The sequence below is a fragment of the Muscardinus avellanarius genome, assembly GCF_963383645.1.
Source record: "Muscardinus avellanarius genome assembly, chromosome: 9".
Classification (NCBI taxonomy): Eukaryota; Metazoa; Chordata; class Mammalia; order Rodentia; family Gliridae; genus Muscardinus; species Muscardinus avellanarius.
This window is the reverse complement of record NC_137795.1, coordinates 77,442,121-77,464,254: the sequence shown is the minus strand read 5'-3', so window position 1 is coordinate 77,464,254 and position 22,134 is coordinate 77,442,121. Positions and strand designations below refer to the sequence as shown.

At 38.6% G+C, this 22,134-nt stretch overlaps 1 protein-coding gene across 1 annotated transcript in view; it reads right to left on the bottom strand.

Moving 5' to 3' along the window:
• MET (MET proto-oncogene, receptor tyrosine kinase) overlaps positions 1–22,134 on the bottom strand; it is a gene marked incomplete at its 3' end in the record, with an annotated part of 90,728 nt that overhangs the window by 36,464 nt on the left and 32,130 nt on the right. The window contains exons 3-10 of the mRNA XM_080701062.1: positions 15,075–15,209; positions 14,110–14,283; positions 8,806–8,966; positions 6,858–6,960; positions 6,610–6,746; positions 5,490–5,651; positions 4,626–4,725; positions 1,015–1,233 (exon numbers count right to left, since the gene is read on the bottom strand). Coding sequence (XP_080557188.1) covers positions 1,015–1,233; positions 4,626–4,725; positions 5,490–5,651; positions 6,610–6,746; positions 6,858–6,960; positions 8,806–8,966; positions 14,110–14,283; positions 15,075–15,209 — 1,191 coding nt within the window. The remainder of the gene's footprint in view (positions 1–1,014; positions 1,234–4,625; positions 4,726–5,489; positions 5,652–6,609; positions 6,747–6,857; positions 6,961–8,805; positions 8,967–14,109; positions 14,284–15,074; positions 15,210–22,134) is intronic.

Below are 22,134 nucleotides of genomic sequence, written 5' to 3'. Positions count from 1 at the left end.
GAGATCTATATTCTCTATTAGAATATATTTAGAAGCAGGGTATGGTGGCTCACAACTGTAATCCCAGTACTTGGGAGGCTAAGAAAGAAAGATGGTAGGTTCAAAACCAGCCTCAGCGCCGAGCATGGTGGGGCACGCTTGTAATCCCAGCATTTGGGAGGCTGAGACTGGAGGATGGTGGTTTGCAGACAGCCTCAGCTACTTAGTGAGGCCCTTCGCAACTCAGCGAGACCCTGTTTCAAAATAAAGAATAAAAAATTGGGCAAGGGGTGTAGCTCAGAGGTCAAATGCCTCTGGGTTCCATCCCCAGACCCGCAAAAAAAAACCAAAACAAACAAAAATCCCCACACAAAACAGCCTCAGCAACTTAGTAAGAGGAGGAGAAAGAGGAAGTGGAGGAGGAGAAGGAGAAGAAAGAGAAGGAGGAAGAGAAACAAAAGGCTGGGGGTGTAGCTTGGAGGTAGGATGCTCCTGGGTTCAATCTCCAGCACCAAAAATATATACCTAGCCTTAGGAGTTAATTATATATTAGCTAATTCACTCCTAATATACTCCTGGTATATATACTAGCTAACATACTTCTAAGGTTATTTATCAATTCCATGTATAAACAAGCTCACAGATGACCATGCCCAGATGGAAAACTCCACATATCTCAAGGAGATGCAGAATGACAATGGGCACATTTAGTTTCATGGCCTTTACTTTGTATCTTATAATGAGCACATTTAGGTGAGATACCTAGGGGAATATATAACTTCATGATAATGAATCATGGGAGCTTATTTCATAGATTTGTGTCCTTCATTTACTACCTTTTAGTATATATGCAAGAAAGGGGTTTTTAAATTATACTTATCCTTTAGTCTTATGTCAAAAATATTTCTCAGAGCTTAGATATTTGCTGATGTATCATGAGATATAATGACTAAGTACAATGATTCTATTCACATAGCTATGAAGTCAGTAGAGTTCAAGTTGATGAATCCAGAGACCATTTTAAGCAATTCTTACCTTAATTTCGAGTACATTTTCATTGCCCATTGAGATCATCACTGGCTTTTCAAAAGGCTTAAACACAGGATTATGCACATAAATGAGATCAAAGTATTTGGAAAGGATCCCGTCTAACATGAAAAAGGCTTTGGTCTTCAGGGGGAGTTGCAGATTCAGCTGTTGCAGTGATGGAGTGGTACAGCAGATTATCTCTGAATTAGAGCGATGCTGACATGCCTACAGGATGACAAAATTACCCAGCATCAACAGGAACATCCACAGCAACCTTCACATTTCACAAATTCAACTGTAAATACATAACTGTCACAACAGATCTGCATTTAACTTCCTAATGTTGAAAAACGCATCGCACATTTCTGTTAACATGATAGATGCAACAATTTCCAAGCAACCCAGTCTTCAAAGGAACATAGAGCTTCTTCACTAGCCCAGGAGAAGCTATGGGCATCTTATCTGTGCTGGCCCTTGCCCTATCACTGTATTTTCCTTCAGAACACAGGACAGTCACCTGGGGGTTCTGCCTCTTGGTCTTGGACACTATGGTCAAGTGGGAACTGGACTTGATGGGATTAGAAGTCTTTGGTCCAATCCCAGCTTTAACTCAAGTTGTGGGAACTGAGGCAAAGCCTTACTTAAAAACTCAGTTTCTTCACTTAGGAATTTAGATTGGAAAGTTATTCACAAAGAGGCACAGCAGGGAGGGTAACTATATCCTAGGCCATTATCATCAACATTAAGTGTCTTTAGCCCTACGCTGAACTTCAAGTTCACTATATATTCTATATTGGTGACTCTTTTCCTATGCTCTCTATTTTAGAAAGGCTCTGCTATTATTATTTTATGCCCTTTCATCTCTCATTTCAAATCTTTCCCTTTGAAATCCTGACTTATGGAATTTTGGAAAATGTGATTTCCTCTTGACTGTACTTAGACTAAAACCAGCGACACAAAGTGGTACATTTAAGGTTAAACGGTTGTGTCCCCCCCCGCAAGGAAAAGACAAACAAGCAACAACATCCCTTAGATTTCCTTTTCTTTGACAAGTATAGCTGGAGATAAAACAATTACTTATGCCACAATAGAAAAAGGTCTCAGGATATACATAAAAAGCACAAACAGAATTTGGTGCTTGATTTTTTTTATAACTTAAAATTATTCTACATTTAAAAGTTTATGTTGTAAGCAGATAAAACTGATGGAGATACAATATGAATAAAAATATCTAGGTTTATATCATGTTAATATTACAATGCTAAAAGCTATTTATTCCTATCTTAAAAAGTGGAAATAATTATTTCACTGCCGTCATAATAGTTCTCTATATAATGATAAGAACTTTGAAACTATCTTTGAAACTATACAATAAACTGGGATTCTGGGACACAATGTGCACTAATAAATGTATATTAATAAATTTGTTAGTATATAAATTTATTATTATATTATATATAATAGCTTATTATGTATCTAATATTATTTTTTTTCTGTTGTGCTGGGATCCAAGCCAGGACTTCTCTCATGCTTGGCAAGTGCTCTACCACTGAGTTACACCCCCACCCCCAAGAAGATAATTATTTTTATTTTAAAAGATTTGAGTTTATTGAACGTAAAGTTATTTTTGTGGTTGGACCTATATATCTAAGTCAGATCTGACAACGAGTTTTTATTTGTTAAATAATACATGGGTCCAATTCATCATGGTCAACTTCAAATTTCATAAACGACAGGGAACACAGACACAACACACATTTCTTGAAGAGGTAGTTTTCATACACAATAGTAAAACAGTAAATAATCAAATAGTAAAATATATTCACTGGATTTTTCACTCCTGTCTGATTCTAATACATCTTTCTACTGTACTAACATGTGTGTGGCTTAAACAAGAGAAGTTTACATTTTCAAACATGGAAACAGGTAAGATTTTCATCTTTTCCCAATGGTTGGTTTTCCTTGCATCTTTTATGTGGGACACCTAGAAAAATTTCAATAAATATTTGTTTATAAATAAATGAATGAAGCAAAGAGTCGCTCTATGTATCATTTTAATGCTGGTGAGGGGGATTAAAGCAAATCTAGTCATTATTTTAATAATGGAGGTTTGATGTTAATTAGATAGATTAATAGTTGCCCAGATTTATACTTTAAAATGTCACATACCACACCAAGGAAGGTTATTATTATTCTTATTTGGTTAGTGAAAAATCATTATCTTGGTTGTGGAGAACTGACATGCTCTAAATTAATAGCAGCGGTATCCTAACTTGTTTGTGGCCATGTGTGGGGATTGGCTTCAAAGCCCTTTACTTCATGTGGTGACTCCCTAGAGTACAATCTCTCAGGAATATGATAAAAATCTAATAACACTCTTTAGAGGTGATGCAATGTGGCTGATTGAGAAGGTCAAGAGAAATCTCATTTAAGATGACCTTATTGTTTGGTGATTTAGCTTGACATTTTTAGCCCTGAATTGGTTTTTGTAATTAAAGAACACTATGGCTTTAGTCTTCAAGAAATATTGGCTGGGGAATCTCAAAGAAAGTGCTGTAATTCAATCTATCACCTGTCCAATCAAGACCCTGCTCAAGTGGGAGCACTCAGAACTTTCATTCTAAGTTGAGTTCACAAGTCCAAGTAGATAATAGCATTGTATAGTAGAGACAGGCATCAACAGAAAGTAGGGAATTTTCAGAAATAACTCTAACCTTCCTAAGGTCTAAGTTGAAGTGACCATTTCAATGTGATCTATTAAAGTTATTAGAGCCCTTAATGGGTCAATCACTTTGAAGGAGGTAGTCAGTGAAATTTTGTATTGACCTTGCAAATAAAATAAGCAAGGGTAGAGAAACGTTCACACTTTAGGATATAACATAGTTTCATACTCTCTCTTGTTGCTTGACAGTGTACAATAACAAAGGGACAAAAAGAATGGAAAGAAGAATAGGGCAGGGTGTAAGAAATATTGTATGCCTGCTGCTTTAGAAAGACAAGGATGCTCCTAAAAGATCATAGTCTTTTTCAAAGAGTTTTATTAGAACAAAAAGTTCATAGTCTATGATGCATTATAAAAGGGCATAGAAGAATGCTGTGGTTTCCATTTGTGCCGTGTTTAAAAACACTGCAACACTGCCTCAAATTGGTAATCTTCATTTGTCTAAACATATGTGTGTGTTTACACAGACAGCACAAGACTAGATAATTTTAGTTGTTGAATTAAAAATATTATTGAACCCATGCTGCAAGGAAGATAACTAGCAAACATTACAGGCAAAACTGGAATGTCCATGTTTCATGAAAGCCAGGTGGTAGAGACAGAGATGTAGGACTCGGAGTAGAAGCATCATTTAAAGGACTTATCACTGGGTGTGGCACCACACACTTGCAATCCTAGCATTCGGGAGGCTGAGACAGGAAGATCATGGTTTGCGGACAGCCTCAGCTACTACTTAGGGAGGCCCTTTGCAACTTAATGAGACCTTTTTTTCAAAATAAAGAATAAAAATTAGGACTGGGGATATAACTCAGAAGTAGAATGCCCCTGGGTTCCATCCCCAGTACCACAAAAAATAAAATTAAATTAAATTAAAATAAAAAAATAAAGGACTTACCACTGTGTAGTTCCTTCCTGCCTCCTGCACATCTATTACCAGCCTTGGAATATTAACTGAATTAAGGTTTTTTCCAACACCTGTTATTGTGCTCCCACCACTGGCAAAATAAAATAGGAAAATGTCAATATTAAGAGGTTCTTTCCCTCAATAATGTTAAGAGAGACTATTTTATCAGAATGATTACATGTTAGAGGAACATCCAGAGTGAAATAGAAGCTCGGGGGTTAACTATTCTTTGGAAACAATTAATATGAAAATATTTAAAAATATTTTAAGCAGAAGAAATGCCTTTTTACTTTTATTCACCAAATATATAAAAATAGTGTTTTCAATAAAACATTAAAAAATAGTTTTTCTCTCTGAACAAAATACAAAGAAAAACATATGTTAACTATGGTGGCTAGACTAATAGAATAAATGGAAACAGAGCAGACTGAACAGAGTCCAGCGAGATACTTCTTCAAAGGGCTTCGGGTAGAGGAAAAAGCTGTGTGCAAAGCAGCCGGACAAAAAGCATGCTGAGGAGAGGAAGAAAAAGGGGCGTTGTGGTTAGAGAAGAATTGATATGCATATAAGTGCCTACATACTGTGGAGCCACATTAAACTGTTTAACTGTACTCTGTTTAAAACGTAATAGAATAGGATGGAATTCTTCTTGGAGTGAACTGCCATTGATAAAGTGAAATCTTATGATGAATCTAAATGTAGTTCTCTCCGTAGAAGTGGACAGGTAGCCTTTGAAAGAAATGCAGAAGGATCAAAGCCAGGGATCATGAGCCAGGGCATCTTCACTCTTCCCTACCCAAACCAACCATGCTTATGTTCATCGCTTTCTTATACCCACGGGAAGCTTTTACCTACCTAACAAACGATTTGGTCGGATGAATTTCATAGACAACGGGGTCTTCCTGGTAATGGAAGCTGCTCATCTCTCTGTTGGCTAAGTCGATTTGCAATTTAACAGGAAACTCGGCTGAAATGGTTTGGGCTGGGGTATAGCATTCGAGCATACTGTTTGACACACTGAATGGCAACAAGATAATGATAAAATAAAATAAGAAATCGGAAATCGGACCCTGGCTTGTAGAGCCACCCATAATTTAGAATTTTAATAAAGAATCTATAAATCAAAGGATTTTACTCAATGCCTCCTAAGTGGGAATTTCCTGAGGTGGTCTAGGAAACAGCCCTTTCTAGCACAGTCTGTTTACATTTGACTGGATCCCAAACTTAGCCTTGTTGTTGAAAGGCTATCCTTGACTTCAGAACATTTGGCATTTTATGCAAACTTTAAAGTACTTTCAGCAATCGAGGAAAGTCATCTCTTTCAACACTAAGAAGCAGAATATAACCTCATTCCAAATGCAGCATCCCCCATTTCTTCCCTTCCCAAAGTGACTTATTCTAATTTTAAATCTTGATATAAACATTCTTTAATTTATTGTCAATTACCAGAACCTCAAGCTTATAGCCTAGCTAGGATACTAAGATATAACAATAAAGAAGGCGGATGGGAGGACAAAACTTAAAAGTGGGATTCATAAGTAAAAATAAAAAGGTAGAAAAATCAGCAAAAGGAGTCCAGGGTGGTGGCACACACCTGTAATTCCAGTACTTGAGAGGCTAAGACAGAAGGATCATGGGTTCAAGGCCAGCCTCAGCAACTTAGTAAGATACTATTTCAAAAATAAAGAATAAAATAGGGATCGAGGTATAGCTCAGAGGTAGAGTGCCCCTGGACTCATTCTTCAGCACCCCCTTCCTCTTCATGAATGCACACACATGTGCGCACACACATACACACATACATACACACACACCAGCAAAATGGAGTGAATGGCCTGTTGAAGAAGAGTCTTGTTAGCAAAAGAATAAATAAGTAGATACCTTGATTTTTCTCTATCAAAAAAGAGAGAGAAACATATTAAGAACAAATATCAATCCAATTTAGCAGATGCAATAAAAAAGAAATGTAAAATACCTTTTTAAAGTACATGTTTTCCCACCAATTGAAATGTGTCTAGAATTCCCACTGTTTAAATACTTTCCAGTTAAAGTAAGTAAGGTGCCACCAGCCTTAGGACCATAACTTGGAAAAATACTTGTTATTATAGGATCCTAAATGGGGGATAAAACCAAAACAAAGTAACTTGTTAATTTTATACTGCTAAATAGATTAAGTAAAGATCAAATATTTTAGTTCATCAGAATAGTAAAGCTTAGACTTACTACGTAGGAAAATGTCCTATATTGTGTTGTGCCCCGGCTGTTTGAAATAATTATGGACATATTGAAATGCTCATTAATTGCAGGACCAACTGTGCATTTCAACCTGAAAAAACCCAAAGTTTAATATGTTAGAAATTCATATGCATTGTTTTGATGATAGGATATTAACTCTAAACTGTGAGCAAGCAGAGTTTCATGGTAAGCATAAAACTGAAAACTGTGTAATTCTATTTATATACTAATATGTCAAGCTTTATACTGACTGTAGTATAGAATTTACACAGAAAAAAAAAAGAAAACGTTAGACCTCATCAATGCAAACCTCACCAACTGAAACATGCATAATAATCTAATCCTATAAAATTTTAGGGATGTCTGGCATACTTAAGATAAAGAAATGGTATTTCAGGAGCTTATAAAACAATGAGCTAACAATAAATAAGCCAGCTCTTCATCCAAATATGATCAGGTCCATTTCTAGTTATACTTGTCACATTTATTTATTTTTTATTTTTTATTTTTGCGGTACTGGAGATGGAACCCAGGGGCATTCTACCTCTGAGCTACACACACTCCCAGCCCTATTTTTTTTTTTTTTTGAAACAAGGTCTCACTAAGGGACTCACTAAGTAGCTGAAGCTGTCTGTTAACCCGCGATCCTCCTGTCTCAGCCTTCCAAATGTTGGGATTACAAACTCATACCACCACTCCCAGCTCACTTGTGACATTTAAATTACTTAAAGAATAATGAAATTGTTCTGGACTTTTCATAGAATTATTGTTTAGTTTTTGGTACTGGAGACTGAATCTAGGGCATTCTACTTCTGAGCTAAATCCCCACTCCTTTTTATTTTGCAACGAGGTCTTGCTAAGTTGCTGAGGCTGGCTCAGCTTTCTAAGTATTGGAATTACAGGTGTGTACCACCATGCCAGGCTTCTGTAGAATTCTTTTTGAATCAGTTATTTATAGTTTTGAAAAGTTTAATATAATCTCCTTTATTAAGTAAATACATTTAATTATTTCTGGATTATCTGTTCATTGTGGAATTCAGAGTTTATAGGAGGGACATGTTGAATGTTGTAGAATAAACACAGGTTGCAGATAAGAAGACCTGCATTTGAAGGCCCATTGCTTTTTCTGGATTTCTTCTGCTACGCCAGACTCCACCTCTCTGAACTTCAGGTATCTCACCAGGCATGGTGGCGAACACTTGTAATCCCCACACTTGGGAGGCTGAGATGGGGGGATTGCACAGGTTCAAAGCCAGCCTCAGCTGGCTTAAGAGACCCTATTTCCTAAAACAGGACTGGGAGTGTAGCCTGGAGGTAGAAGTTCCCTGGGTTCCATCCCCAGTACCACCAAAAAAAAAAAAAAAAAAAAAATTAAATTAAAAAAAAAAAGAAGGATGGTATGGCTGGTATGGCCACCACTAAGGACTTTGGGGAGGACTACATAGATACATTCTATATAGTACAGTACCAATAAATAGTAGCTGAATATACATTTAAATTCATCTAGAAGGTGTCTCAAAATGTGACTGAGTGGCTTTAATATACTTCAGAGGCTTAAAGTTATAAGAGAAGATCTGCATTGAGCTGTTTACTGATTTTTATAGCAAAAACTGTCGGAGACTATATTTGACGATTCTAAAGATGGAGTGTCACTTTGTCAAATCTGCCCAGACAGTTTCTGAAGAGTTGTTACATAAATGTTTGAAAAACTCCCTGGATGCTCCAACTCTTCACCTGGACCATGTCACCTTTCTCTCTCCCTAATCCTCACAAGGAAACAGGGTGGAAAGAACAAAAATCCACAACAGAAGCCATAAGCCAAGCGCCTGATTAATTCAAGAAATGAGCTTTCTGAGACATTTTTACAAACACTCATTCGAAAACCTGTCTCCCAAGCACAGCCCAGGGAGGAGTTTTAAGGTTTTAAGACCCTTACATGTTAACTGTGCTCTCGCTTAAGGTCAAAGTGCAGCTCTCATTCCCAAGGAGAACTTTCGTTTTCTTTAAATCAAATTTATTATTCTTCCTGAATCCAAAGTCCCAGCCACATATGGTCAGCGTTGTTCCTCCTTGCAGGGGTGCACTAGTTGGGAAAACCTACAAGGAGAATATAGAACTTAAAAAAATAATCCAATATATTATTATTATTCATATATGTGGATAAACAATAGCAGACAATGAATCCTTAAATAGTCTGAAATTCTTCTATTCTCCAGCAAGCTAGTAAAAATTACTGAATTTTCACTACAGGATTCAAGGGTCACAAATTCCAGAGTATTTGGAACAAACATTAAAATGACTTCATTTACTGATGAAATAAGCTGTTTTCAGGAGATCCAGAATGGAACCAGGAGCAGAGACAACCCCAGTAGAATTGAGGGGCTCTGGGGCCACTCTGAAGTGAATTTATTTTCTTTCTGATTTGATGTACTGGAGTCTGAACCCAGGGGCATTCTACCTCCAAGCTACACCTCTAACTCTTTTTATTTTTAAACAGGTTAGGGTCTCATTAAGTTGCTAACAGTCTCGCTATGTTGTTGAGCCTGGCCTCAAACCTATGATCCTCTTGTCTCAGCTTCCCAAGTACTAGTATTACAGGTAAGTGCCTCATGTCTGGCTGTGAATTCATTTTCTCAGGCTCTTTTGGGGAGCGTTAGACACACTTTGGACACCGACTCTTACTTGCTGGTAACTTGATTATAGTTCTTCCACGTGTCTCCAAATCAAATTCTATCTACACTCCTTCATGGATCCTGTAAGCCAGAGACCAATATGTACCTTGCTCTGTCAACCAGCTGGGTGTGTGCCCCTTGTTTTCCTTGCTATAGCTCCTCACCTGAGAAGAAACTTTCACAGTAAGAACACCTCTTTTCATATCCAGTGTTGGCGCAGTTGTGTTTAGCAGTTATCATAATACCAAACACGTAGATGGTAGTCAATACGTATCTGCCAACCCTTCGTTCATTATTTATTCATAAAGCAATTCCTATGTGCCAGGAACCAACAAATAAACAAGCAAAACTACTTCTTTATGCCTGTTAGTTCACATTTATTACTGACTCGTGATTTTCATTGTTCTTTAAAAATGGTCACTATGTGATATATGCAAGTATATACTTAGAAATTACGTAACATTTAATACATACTATATATTATTTCTATTAAAAATAGGAAAAGAAAAAGCTCATGCAGAACTGGAGAGAGCTCTAGCTCCATACTCTGGTAATTTTTCTAATTATCTCCATTGGCACTATTTTCATCGCATTTTAAAGACCGATTTCTTTTTGCCCCATGCTCAATGTTCAATACATGATAGGTTCATTGTATTACTGCAGGCTCACATTGGTGTGTTACAAGTGAAATTTGGGTTTAGTAATGAAACTTTGATGATCACAAAGTAAGATAGCATTAGGCACTTGTGAAGTTTGTAAGACAACTGTTTTTTGGTTAAAACGACTTAAACAAAACACATTTCCAAGTTAAAAATAAGCTTCTCTTGGGCAGCTTTATGACAATTGAGAGAGGAAATGCTCTTTTGGGGGGACATATTGTAAATTGTGCTGTAAAGTACAATGGTGGGAAAACTTAGCACCAGGAGAGTGGCAACTCAAAAACCAGCAAAGGGATTTGCTGGAGCCCAGTTTGTGCAAGTCTTACAATTAAGAAGGCTTTCTAACAAAATTCAAATTTGCAAATATTCCCATACTTCTTAAGTAAACAATCGCAAACCCACGTCTTAACCCTTGTTACCAAACCCCTTTAAAGTCTTAGCATAATGCTTTTATGATAGCCATTTTCCCCATAAAAATCCATTACACAGTTGTGCCTTTCATGAAAATTTACCTCGTCCATGTCTAGCCAAATGATAGAAAAAAAAATCTGTTTATTATTATGCTAGAAATCCAGTAGGAGAGAACAAGACCCGACCCTCCCGGGACTCTCTTCACCCTGAGGCCGTCACACAGCTGCTGCTCCCTCTTCTAATGAGGAGGCTTCTCTGTCCAAAACAGCTGCCCAAAGCTGATGTCGGCCTGATCCCTCTGACTACAGCCCCTATTTTTATGAAAAACTGAAGTCTGTCAGTGGACACATGTCATCACTTTTATAAAAGGTAAAAGCCCTTGGAGATGATGTGAGAAGACACTGAGGGATTGTTCTGTGGTACACTGGCAATAGAAATGGATATTACCAACCCTCTGCTAGGATCTCAGATTTGAAAGGCCAGCTCTGCTTAGATTTTCTCTTTAGACTGAGCATTTTTCCCTTAGCTTATAGGTAACTTTCATTCTTCCAGGGGATAAGAAAGGGTACAGTTGTGAACCATACACATTTGGAGAGATTCAACACTGAGCTGGCAGATTCTGAGTTATTCTGAAGCACAAACTCTCTGTGCAGGAAATGAGTGTCCTGCATACAGCCATGGAGGCTGAGAGCCTACCTGCCTGGATTGAGGAGACTGAGCCACAGAAGTAGCTCTCATTTTTCACAGGTGAAAGACCACTTCACTGATTGACCCTTTCCAACAGTATTTTAAATGATCATGTCTTTAAAACTCATGAAGATAAAAGATAAGAAATCTTTTTTTTAAAAAAGCCCTTGCAAAAATAAAAATTGCAAGAGAAGCCTTCTTTCCTCTTTTAGCAGGAGAAAGAAGTCACAAATATACTGGTGGCAGTTTATTGCCTGTACGCCCTCCTGACCATCAGAAGATATTACTATTGCTTCTTATCTGAGTCTTCTGGTAATTAATAAATGGTTTTATAATCTCACTGGGATTGACTTCGATCCCACAACATATGACAATTTTATCCTGATAAGTTCAGAATATACTGGGAAAGGTCTCTTCCTTTTCTGAAGCATTTCTCCTTGCTCTTTAAGTACAAGGCCAGATGACATATGGGAAACAAAATGACGGGCTTACAATCCTGAACTCTCTCCTATCTGGAGCTGCAAAGCGTTTCAGCCACTGAACATGATGTACCTTGAAACGCAGGTTAACGTGCGTGTACTGGAAAGTGAAACTCTAAACGTTAGCTGGATTGTGAGCGTGTAGAGTTTAAGACAGATAAGAAAAAAAGACGAATAATCTGTCTTATTTTTTTGCAGTAAGAATGCTCAATGTCACGGTCTAGCGCAGCATGAAATCTTCCTAACAACTATGAACCGAAAGGGATTTATGGCCTCAGCTGCATTACTTTCCTCTAACTCTCCAGCCCACGCCTTGTCCACTTTGCACCATACAATGCAGACTTGAAAACTGCCAACTGTAGAGTGCCAGAGTTAGGGAAGGTGAGAGGGAAGGAGAGCCCAAAATACGAGAGATTCTTTGATTCCAGAAAATTCTGAAATACTTACTCTTCCCAACAATACCAACCAGGCTTTCATGATTAGAGAAAAGTAGCACATGGTCAAAATTAAATGTTTGCTTTGCATTGCTTATCAACCTGCTCTCTTTACTTAAAGCACCAACTTGGCAATTTTTGAAATAAAACTGTTATGATTTAATTGCGTGCACGCACACACACACACACACAAACACACACAAACACACACGCAAACACATACCTACCTCTGTATCTCTTTCACAGGCTATAAAGAGTTCAAATTTCTAATGTCTCAAATTGCTAAGACTGTGTGTTTATTAAAGTATAAAATTGCATGTGGATTTTAAAACCACATTGGACAACAACAAAAGACATGCAGAAATACTACAGTATTGATCTAATTTTTTTTCTTATTCTCTTTCAGTGTGTTTTCTGGCTGATCAAGTTCAGGCTTGATAATTGTGTCACACCTATCAGAAAATGATTTGGTTTAAAACCCAGTCACCCACTGCAAATCTTGCCCCAAACCGTAACTAAATGAAAACAGCCACACGCTTGAGAGATTGGGGGCTGTTCTTGTTCTTAACTTGCACATTTTGTTTACTTGGGCATGAACCAGGTGATTGAGATCTTTAACTTGAATCTTTCACAAGAACTATCTACTAAAGTCCAACTGTTCCACATGCAGGCAGAGAAAATACGAAAAGAGGCAGATCTCTTCACTGGGAATGCATTTTCAAGCAAAATATATTTGGACCAAGAAAATTTTAAAATTTTCCCTTCCAACTATATGCTTAAGCGAGTAAGGCTACAGAGTTAGCGAGCATGTCTGCTATGTCATGGCTGATGTCCACTGGCAGAAGCTAAGCTTTCTAACAGCAGGAGCTCATTTGTCTTGTTCTAGACCGAATGTCCCCAGTGTCTATAAGAGAGGTTGCCATGTGATATACACTCAATAATTGTTTTTGGAGTGAATTTAAGGATGGAAAGGCTTATAAAAGTAGATATATCAGAATAGTTACCAGTGGAGCCTTTATTTTTTATTCTGGTCCATCAAGACAAGACATACAACCACCCATGAGTGTTGACCCTCCCCTTGCCTCCCACATTACTCTGGAAAATGACCCCTAAATTCATCTGTGATTGATAAACAAGGCCACCATCCACGCCTCAGACAGGAAGAAACCTCCTCTCCTGTCTGCTCCAGCCTTTCTGGGATCATGGGCTTGCATGTCTGAGCTTAGGTTCTGTGTATGCCACGAGCATGTCTGCCTCTTTGGTGGAGGCTTATATTTGGGTACCTGGCATTAAGTAGATGATGAGGAGTCAGAATGGGCCAGTCAGGAGGGAACAGGTCCCAGTATGAAAAGGGGGGAGCCAGGTGTGTGGCACATGCCTGTAATCACAGTCCTTGGGAGACTGAGACAGGAGGATCATAGGTTCAAGGACAGCCTTGACAAGTTAGGAGACTCTGTTCCAAAATAAAAAGCAAAAAGGGCTTGGGGTATAGCCTGGAGGTAGAATGTACACACACAAAAAAAAAAAAAAGAAAGAAAGAAAGGAAGGAAAAAAGAGAGAAAGAAAAGAAAGAGAAAGAAAGAAAGAAAGAAAGAAAGAAAGAAAGAAAGAAAGGAAGAAAGAAAGTAGAAAGAGGGAGATGGGGAACCATGCTGCTCATTAGCCACCACTCTTCATTATACACAAAGCACTAAGGAACAGCACAGGGAACAGGAGCAAGCACTGCAGGAACGGGACTCGGGGTGTCCCGATGCCACCTTAGTGATAAACCAGGTGGTGCTTTGGTTGATGTCTCACAACTAAATGAGTAAATTTATTTTTAGACTTCTTATTTGGGGATTTGTGTTTACCATAAAAGGAAAAAAAATACATTTGTGACAGCTGACAGAGATTCCCACCTTATAGACCGTAGGCAGACAGATCTCTTGAGTCCATTTCCCGCTGGGACATTCCTCTGATTGCACACATTGATCGTGACACCAGCCGCACTGCACGAAGGCAGGGGCAGAGAGACACTGGCTGCAGGACTGGAAATGCCCACAGCCCAAGCCATTCAGCGGGATCTTGGTAATCTGTGAAGACAAGGGGTAGAAAGAGCTTCCAGAGGATTTTTTTGTTGGTTGGTTGTTAAGTGAAACCCTGAATATACAAAAGCTATATATAAATACCATTTTTATGGAGTCTACTAGCAATAACAGCTAGGTGAAAATTGTGTAATGACAATGAAGGGACTAAAATAAAAAAAATACCAAATTCCTTCCTTCCCTGCACTGTTGGCATGTAGGTGATAAAAGTCAACATTACTGGTTCAAGAACATAAGCACTGTCATGTAATGGTACAGGCTCAAAATAGTAGGGACATTTGGCCCTGTTTGAGATGATTTCAAAATAACTAAGGAGTATTATGATTTAAGTTGTGGGAAAATATACTTGAACCCCTGGAAATTCTACATAAGGTTACATATCATTCTGGTATCAAGATGCAAATCTTTTTCTCAGAGAAAAGAGATTACTGTCTGGAGTCAGGTTCCAATGGACATTTCCAAGATTTATCTGCCTGCACTAGAGTTCTACCATTAGGACTGTCTTCTCATTCTGTGTTTGCTTTTCTCATTGAGGAATACAGGACTAAAAGAGAAAGGCTTATTGTGAAGGAGACCACCTCCCTTAAGCCTAATATTCCTTGAATAAAAAATAGCTCTATTTTGAAAGATCTCTAGCGCATTCAAGAAAGATCATTGGAGAAGAAGTGAATCTAAGATAGAGAACTTATTTTTTTTTTTAAAAAAGCCCAGTGATGTTGGCTAATTATCCATTCTGGAAGAATATATCCATGGAAACTTTCCATGGAAATAAGGCTTACCTTCTTCCCAGTGACAACCAGTGTATAGCCACTTTGGTTTAATGGGTCCTCCACAATCATTTCTGGGGACACAGGGTGGGAATCCAGGTGAAAATTCACGTGAGGGGTAGGTGATACAGTTCGAGAAACCACAACCTGAGAAACAACAAAAAAAGAAAAACCCTTATTCCAACAAGCTCTCTTTAAGAGTAGGAAATGCAGATGATGATGGTAAAAAGAGATTAGGAGAGGGCGCGGGTGTTTGAACTAAAAACCCAACAGTTCATCTTGTTGTAAATCAATACTACATCTTCTAATCTCCAGCCTTGAAGCCAATTTATCTGAACTCCCTAGACAGACATTTGCCTATGATCTTTTAATGGTTTCTAGGGAAGGAGCGCTTCCAATCCATCAGCCAGCACATACAGACAAATCCTTATAGTTGTATTAGGAACCGGAGGAGCCAAAGCTCTCCCCAGAAAGAAGACACCACATATGCCACAAGGATCCTAGATTATTTTTTAATCTGTCCTCTCAATTCTCCCCATGGGGCAGTTTACCTTGACATAATAATTTGAGTAGTGGACAGGGAGTCTGGAAACCTGGAGCTAGTTCCAACTTTGCTACTCATAAGCCATATTTATAGATCTGTGGAGGTCAAAACAGGCCCCCCCCTGCTCCATTGAAATGATGTGCTGGATTTTTTATATACCATCGTCCCATGATACATTATTACTTGTATTATAAATAAGTTTCTACTACTTGTCTCAGCCTTAAGATAGGCTAGATTGTTTTAACAATGCCTGGGAAATGAGGTTTGATGATGGGTGTCATTCTTGCTTCCAGGTATTTCTATTTTGAGGTGCCTCCCAGCTGTAGAATTCTATCTGCTTATTCCTAGAACCCAATAATAATGAAGTTCAGAGTCTGATCAACAACTGAGTTAGCATCAGGATGATTATCTTAGATGAACAGAGATTTCAGGACGGGTCAGGAGTTCTCCAAGAGACAGTTGCTCTTAAGTAGGCCATCAGTTTGCATATATATGAGAGTGTAGGAGGCTGAGCATGGCTCTGGGCTTGAAATCTGTTCTGTGAAATTGCCTGACATCTCTAATAATCTTTTACACTGTATCGAAATTGCATTTGTTTGTCATGGATGTAAAGTCATGGGGGCAGACAGGACCCAGGCATCTGGAGATTAGAATTAAACAACCATTCTCTTTCCACAGCTTTCTCATTCATAAAATGGGAATGAAAATAAGAGGAGTAATTAACTGCTTTGTACTTGAACAAACACACATAACATATAAATGTTCTGGGAGCAGTAATATTTTTTCTTTCTTTCCTTTTTTTCTTCTTCAGCACAATAAAGGAGCCAAGTAGCCTGAAACAATTTAGAAAGATTTCCAAAGTACCTAATTTGTTCCCAGAGAGTGAACTGTTGATAGAGAAACGAACCAAGCTCACATAGAGCCATAAAGTTAAACATCATGACAGTTTTTCTCTAATATTTGTTCTACCCCAAGCACTCAACACTTTCAAAACATCTCCATTAAGCGGGGTGGCTATGTTTGCACAGAAGTTAAATGATGGCTCAGAGGTCATTCGGTCAGGTTGGCAAAGGATGGAAACTACTGTTATTTCCTACATTTAGGGCCTAATAGGTATTTGTGACCTTTCCAGGCAAAGTGAAAAAAAACCTAAATTACTGAAATCCTATTTCCTTTTGGGTACTGGTTACAGGCAAAGTATCAAACATCAGACTTCCCAAGCTTCTATCCCAAGTCAACTGGATTTCAGTTAATCAGTCTTGCAATGTTAGCCTGCCTGGTGTTCATGGTCTTTCATTTTTTCCCCCTCACTAACCCTCCAACACTTCTTTGTTGATTGCCAATCAATTCAAATTGCAAAGGCGAAAAAAAAAATCTTCTTTTCTCATGTACAAGTCGAAAACAACACAAAACACCAGCCTGTCTTAACACCTTGACTGTATTCTCCATCTCATCCTGTGCTCCCCTCTTCAATGAAGATTATTCATCAGTAGGAACCTTTCTATGGAGATTCGCATTTTGTGCCTATTTCCCTGGTTCCTGACTTGCTATTCAGGCTTGCTACTTAACAATCACCTCCCATAGCACTTTGAAATGAGGTGCTATATTAAACCCATTCTACCTTCAAGCTATACCCTCCAGCTCTGTTTTATTTTATTTTTGAAACAGGGTCTCACTAAGTTGCTGAGTGTTTCACTAAATTGCCTTGAACCTGTAATCCTCTGTCTCAGCCTCGCAAGTACTGGGATTAAGGGCATGTACCATCATGCTTGGCTAATGTGCTATATTTTTAACATATCACTGCCCTATGATATGTTAGGAGTGGAATGATTTGGTTTTATGATAACTCTTTAACCTTCCTGCTCTAATTTTTTTCTTTAAAATCATTTCTTGTATCTATAATAAGCAACCCTTTTTAATTACTAGGTTATCATTTTTGACTTTATCAAATATCTGAAGCACATCCAAATATTCACTTCTCAGAAGGGATTAGCTGTCTCTCTTTTCATAAAGAAGCTCTTTGCATCTCTGGACTTTGATTTGTTTTTCCCATCAAGACTTTCTGTCTGGAGAGAGCACTTTCATTAACAGGTAACTGAGTCAGGCACCATGTATGCTAAGTGCTTCAAACGGAGATTTCATTGACTCCTACAATTAGACTATAAGGTAGGTACTACTATTTGTCTTAAAGAAAATACATGAGAATTTCAACCAGAAAGCACAAGAGTCAGGTTTCCAAGCTTTATCTAATGCCTGAACCCATGTGCTTGACCTGTTCTTAATTCAACTTCTAGACTCTTGGAGTACCAGAGTAAATACCAATACAGAGTTTCCACTCTGAGATCCCAAGAGCACTGGTGAGACAAAGCACTGAAACAACTTTCACAACATATCTGCCTCGCCAGTGACTCCTTGTCTTCGCAATCTTGGCTGCACAAGATAAGTGTGTCTAAGGAGAAGCCTCCACATCTAGGAGGCTTTTGGTAGCAGAGGAAATGTTACCAGCTCTGGTTTTAATCATGAACTAGGATAAGTGTTGCTTGCTATAGGAAATGGGACAAAGGAGAGAAGGCAGGAAGGCCATGTGGAAAAGTGGGATGATCCTCTGGAATGTTGAGCCGAGGTTGTTCCACAGACACAACTGCCTTTTCAGTTGATCATTAGCTTTCTCTCTCTGCTACAAAACACCAAGAGCACTTTCCTATCATTAATCCCTCACTGTCTCTTATTGTCAGAATTATAAATAATTAAGTAACCACTTCAACTCTCAAAGTACTCCCGAAACAATGCTTCTAAGAATTAGGAGTTCCTTTCTGTTGTCCTGGGGATATTTCTAGGGACAAAACAGAATTTGGCTTGTAAATTTAATTCTTATGATAAATTGCTTAGCCATTTCCAATTTCTATGAAATAGAAGACTGGCAATTACTTTTTGAGGTTCTATAACTAATCTTTCATATTTAGAGCACAAAACCTGTTTCATTAGTGCTCTAAAAACACAGGACTAATCCACTGGGGGTGGAGTAAGAAGGAATCTGAATTTATTTGATTGTTGTGGTTATGATGTCACATAATCCTTCCCAGTAAATTATCTGGGAGAGGACCCAGAAAAGAGATATATGTTCACATAAGTAAAACTTGTGTGGGTAGGCCCCCATATTTGTAAAACTGAACAAAATAATTGTGTGTGAAATTCTACAAATATATAAAGGCTACATTAATTTCCTTACCATATACACAGAAGTTTTCTTTTTAATTGAACTGCTTTAGAATTTGATTTTCTTTAGGGATTATAAACACACTTTAATATCAGATAGTTATATGTGGTTGTGTACTCCCTCAGATGTTTTTCTTTCTTATTTTTAAAGCAGACAATTCAATGGTTTTTGGTTCATTCACAGATTTGTGCCATCATTGCCTCAACCAACTTTGGAACAACTTTAGTTCCTCAAAAAGAACCCCCTAAACCGGGCGTGGTGGCACACGCTTGTAATCCCCGCGCTTGGGAGGCAGAGACAGGAGGATCACGCAGGTTCGAAGCCAGCCGCGCGTGCTGGCTTAGGAGACCCTGTTTCCAAATAAAAATGTAAACATAGGTCTGGGAGTGTATCCCGGAGGTAGAAGGGCTTCCAGGAACCCCAGTACCACCACCAAACAAACAAACAAACAAACAAACCCCTATACTCTTGGCTATCACTTCCAATCTCCCCAGACCTGGTAGCCCCTGATACCACTAATCTACTTTCTATCTCTCTATAGTTTCTATTGTGAATATTTCATACAAATGCAACCCTATGTAATCTTTTATATCTGCCACCTTCCACTAAGCATCATTTTTTCAAGGTTCATCTATGCTCCCATTATACTGCCCAATAGTATCCCATTCTATGGATGGACCATATTTTATTAATCTAGTCATGATCTGAAAGACACTTGGGTTGTTTCTACTTTTCAGCTGTTGTGAATTTTGCTGCTATAAACATGCATGTACAACTTTTTGCATGAATGTGTATTTTCATTTCTTTTGGCTGAGCCGTGTGGTTACTCAGTATCTGACCTTTTAATGCACTGCCAAACTATTTCCCACAGTGGCTGTACCATTCTCCATCCCTCCCAGTAGTATTTGAGGGTTCCAGTTTCTCCACATCCTTACCAACACTTGTTATTTTCCTGTTTTTTGATTATAGACCTTCTAGTGGGAGTAAAGTGGTACTCCACTGTGGTTTGGGTATGTATTTCTCTGCCAAAGGTTTTCTTAAGCAAGAGGGAGGTTTACTTCTGGAGGCGCAGTCTCCTGCTTGAGAAGGAGTACTCTGGGCTTCTCCTGCTCAGCACCCCAGTCAGTGATCTGAAGAACACCCCCTCATGGTCATGTAAAACAGAGTCCTCCAGCAGCTGGAGGTGGAGAGGACTGGAAGGAAGAAAGTGGATTTGCACTAGTACCCATAGTCAGAATGGGAGATGAGGCACGCTCCCCAGGCACCTGTGCCGGGCCGACCATGAAGGCCTGGAGAGACCTCGGGGGAGGCTGTGGAGCAGAGGAGGCCCAGGAGGCAGCGTGTGTGGGGGTGTGTGGGATGGGACAGTGCAGATGGGTGTATGAGTTTCCTGAAGAAGAGGGAGGGGCCCCTGGAAGTTACCAGAAGATAACCAGACAGAATTAATAAGTTACTGTGGACTAAGGATATTTTATACCCCTTAATTTTCTTGGAGAGTCATGAGCAAATACTGAGAGTCCTGCCAGCATTGTGTTTCGTGTGTGTGTGTGTGTGTGTGTGTGTGTGTGTGTGTGTGTGTTGGTAAGGATGGAACCTGAGGCATTCTAACCCTGAGCTACGCCCCATGACCCTATTTTGTGTTTTATTTTTGAAAACAGGGTCTCGCTAAAGTTTCTGAGGGTCTCACTAAATTGCGGAGGCTCGCCTCTAACCTGTGGTCCTTCTGTCTCTCAGCCTCCCAAGTACTGGGATTCCAGGCATGTACCACCACGACCGGAAGCACTGTACTTCTTAAGAGAGACATTGGTCTGGGATAAAACTTTAGGGGTCTGAGTTGCGCAGGTGATACTATGTGCGGCCCTCGGTACACCTGAACTGGATGGAAGACTTTCAGAAAACACAGAAGGCAGTTCTCCTTCACATGGCTATCCTGGGATCAAGTGAAGGAGCAGACCTAGTGGCGAGTGGCTCAGTCTTAAAGAAATGCAGATTAAAATGCAAGCGAGAGGCCTATATACATTCGTTTGAAGATCAAAGCAAATTATTCTTTTATAAGAACAGAAAATATACAGTTCTATTTCAAGGCTAATAAAACTGAACCCAAGCTTTGATGCCATCTAGGCTTCTAGTTTAAAAGTTAAGAAAAAGAGGATTTCTGTAAAGAATAAGAGAATGTCATTCTTCATGAAAGATGATGTGCAAAATTATTGGGATTTGGGTCTCGAAGAGAAAAAGTCTGAGTGGTGACAATGACTCCCCATATAAATAGGTTGTTGTATCCAGATGTGACCTTACAGACGTGGGAGTACACCTGCTTCCCCATATTTGCCAGTACAGACCAGACTCCAGCACACAGTAGGTCCTCAGCGCATATCTACAGCCTCAATGTATGAACAGACTCACATGAAAAGCCCATTTAGGCTTGATGGGATTTAGGCAGGAGATTTTTAAATGTTTCAGAATTTAGATATATTCAAGAGTTTAATTCGCATTTTCAAGGTGTGGCTTCTGTTTGAGGTTCACCATCTTCCTCAGGATGTGAGAAGACTTGGTTTTTGTTTAGAAAGGAAACTAAGTGTGGAGTAGAGCAATTTGTTTCAGTCAAGGTAAAACATTTAGCTTCACGAGCTAGAAAAACAAAAGAAAAACAGAAGTAGATATTGCTGATTGGTACTGGTAGCATAAAGTTAAAAGTGGTAAGAGAAAGTACCAGGCGCTAAAAGTTGAGTTAAATAAAGCTGAGCTCTGCTGTTTCCTTTGCTCTTTCTGGCTTTGTGGGCACGAGTGACAACTGCTTGAGACCATGAAAGCCAGGTCTCTTCAAAAAGAAAAGCCATTTCCTCACTATTACAGTACCGATGTGTATGTGATTTCAGTTCTGAAATGAGTCAAAATGAGTCAAAAGTGAGTCAAAATGAGTCAATACTGGTTGAGAGCTTCGTTAAAAAAAAAAACACCAAATAAACTAGAGGATTTATTAAAAAATTTAAATAACCAGTACTTTCAAATCAATATCCTAAATATATTGATTATATGATTAGCTAATCTATATTAAGAATCTGTTTCTGAAATTTAAAACTGAAGAAAGTTAAAAAAAATTAATGATATACTCATTTCACACCTTACAATGTCTCTCTGTTCTTTCCAAAAACTACCTAGGCAAGAAATTTCAGTTACTCCTTGCTACCCCAATGAAAACACACAAAAGCTTTGCATTTTTTTATGGTTTCAAATACTTACACTGTTTAAAAATTCTATGTATGTGACAATACATGAAATACATGTTCTTTAAGAGCATGTATTAATTCATT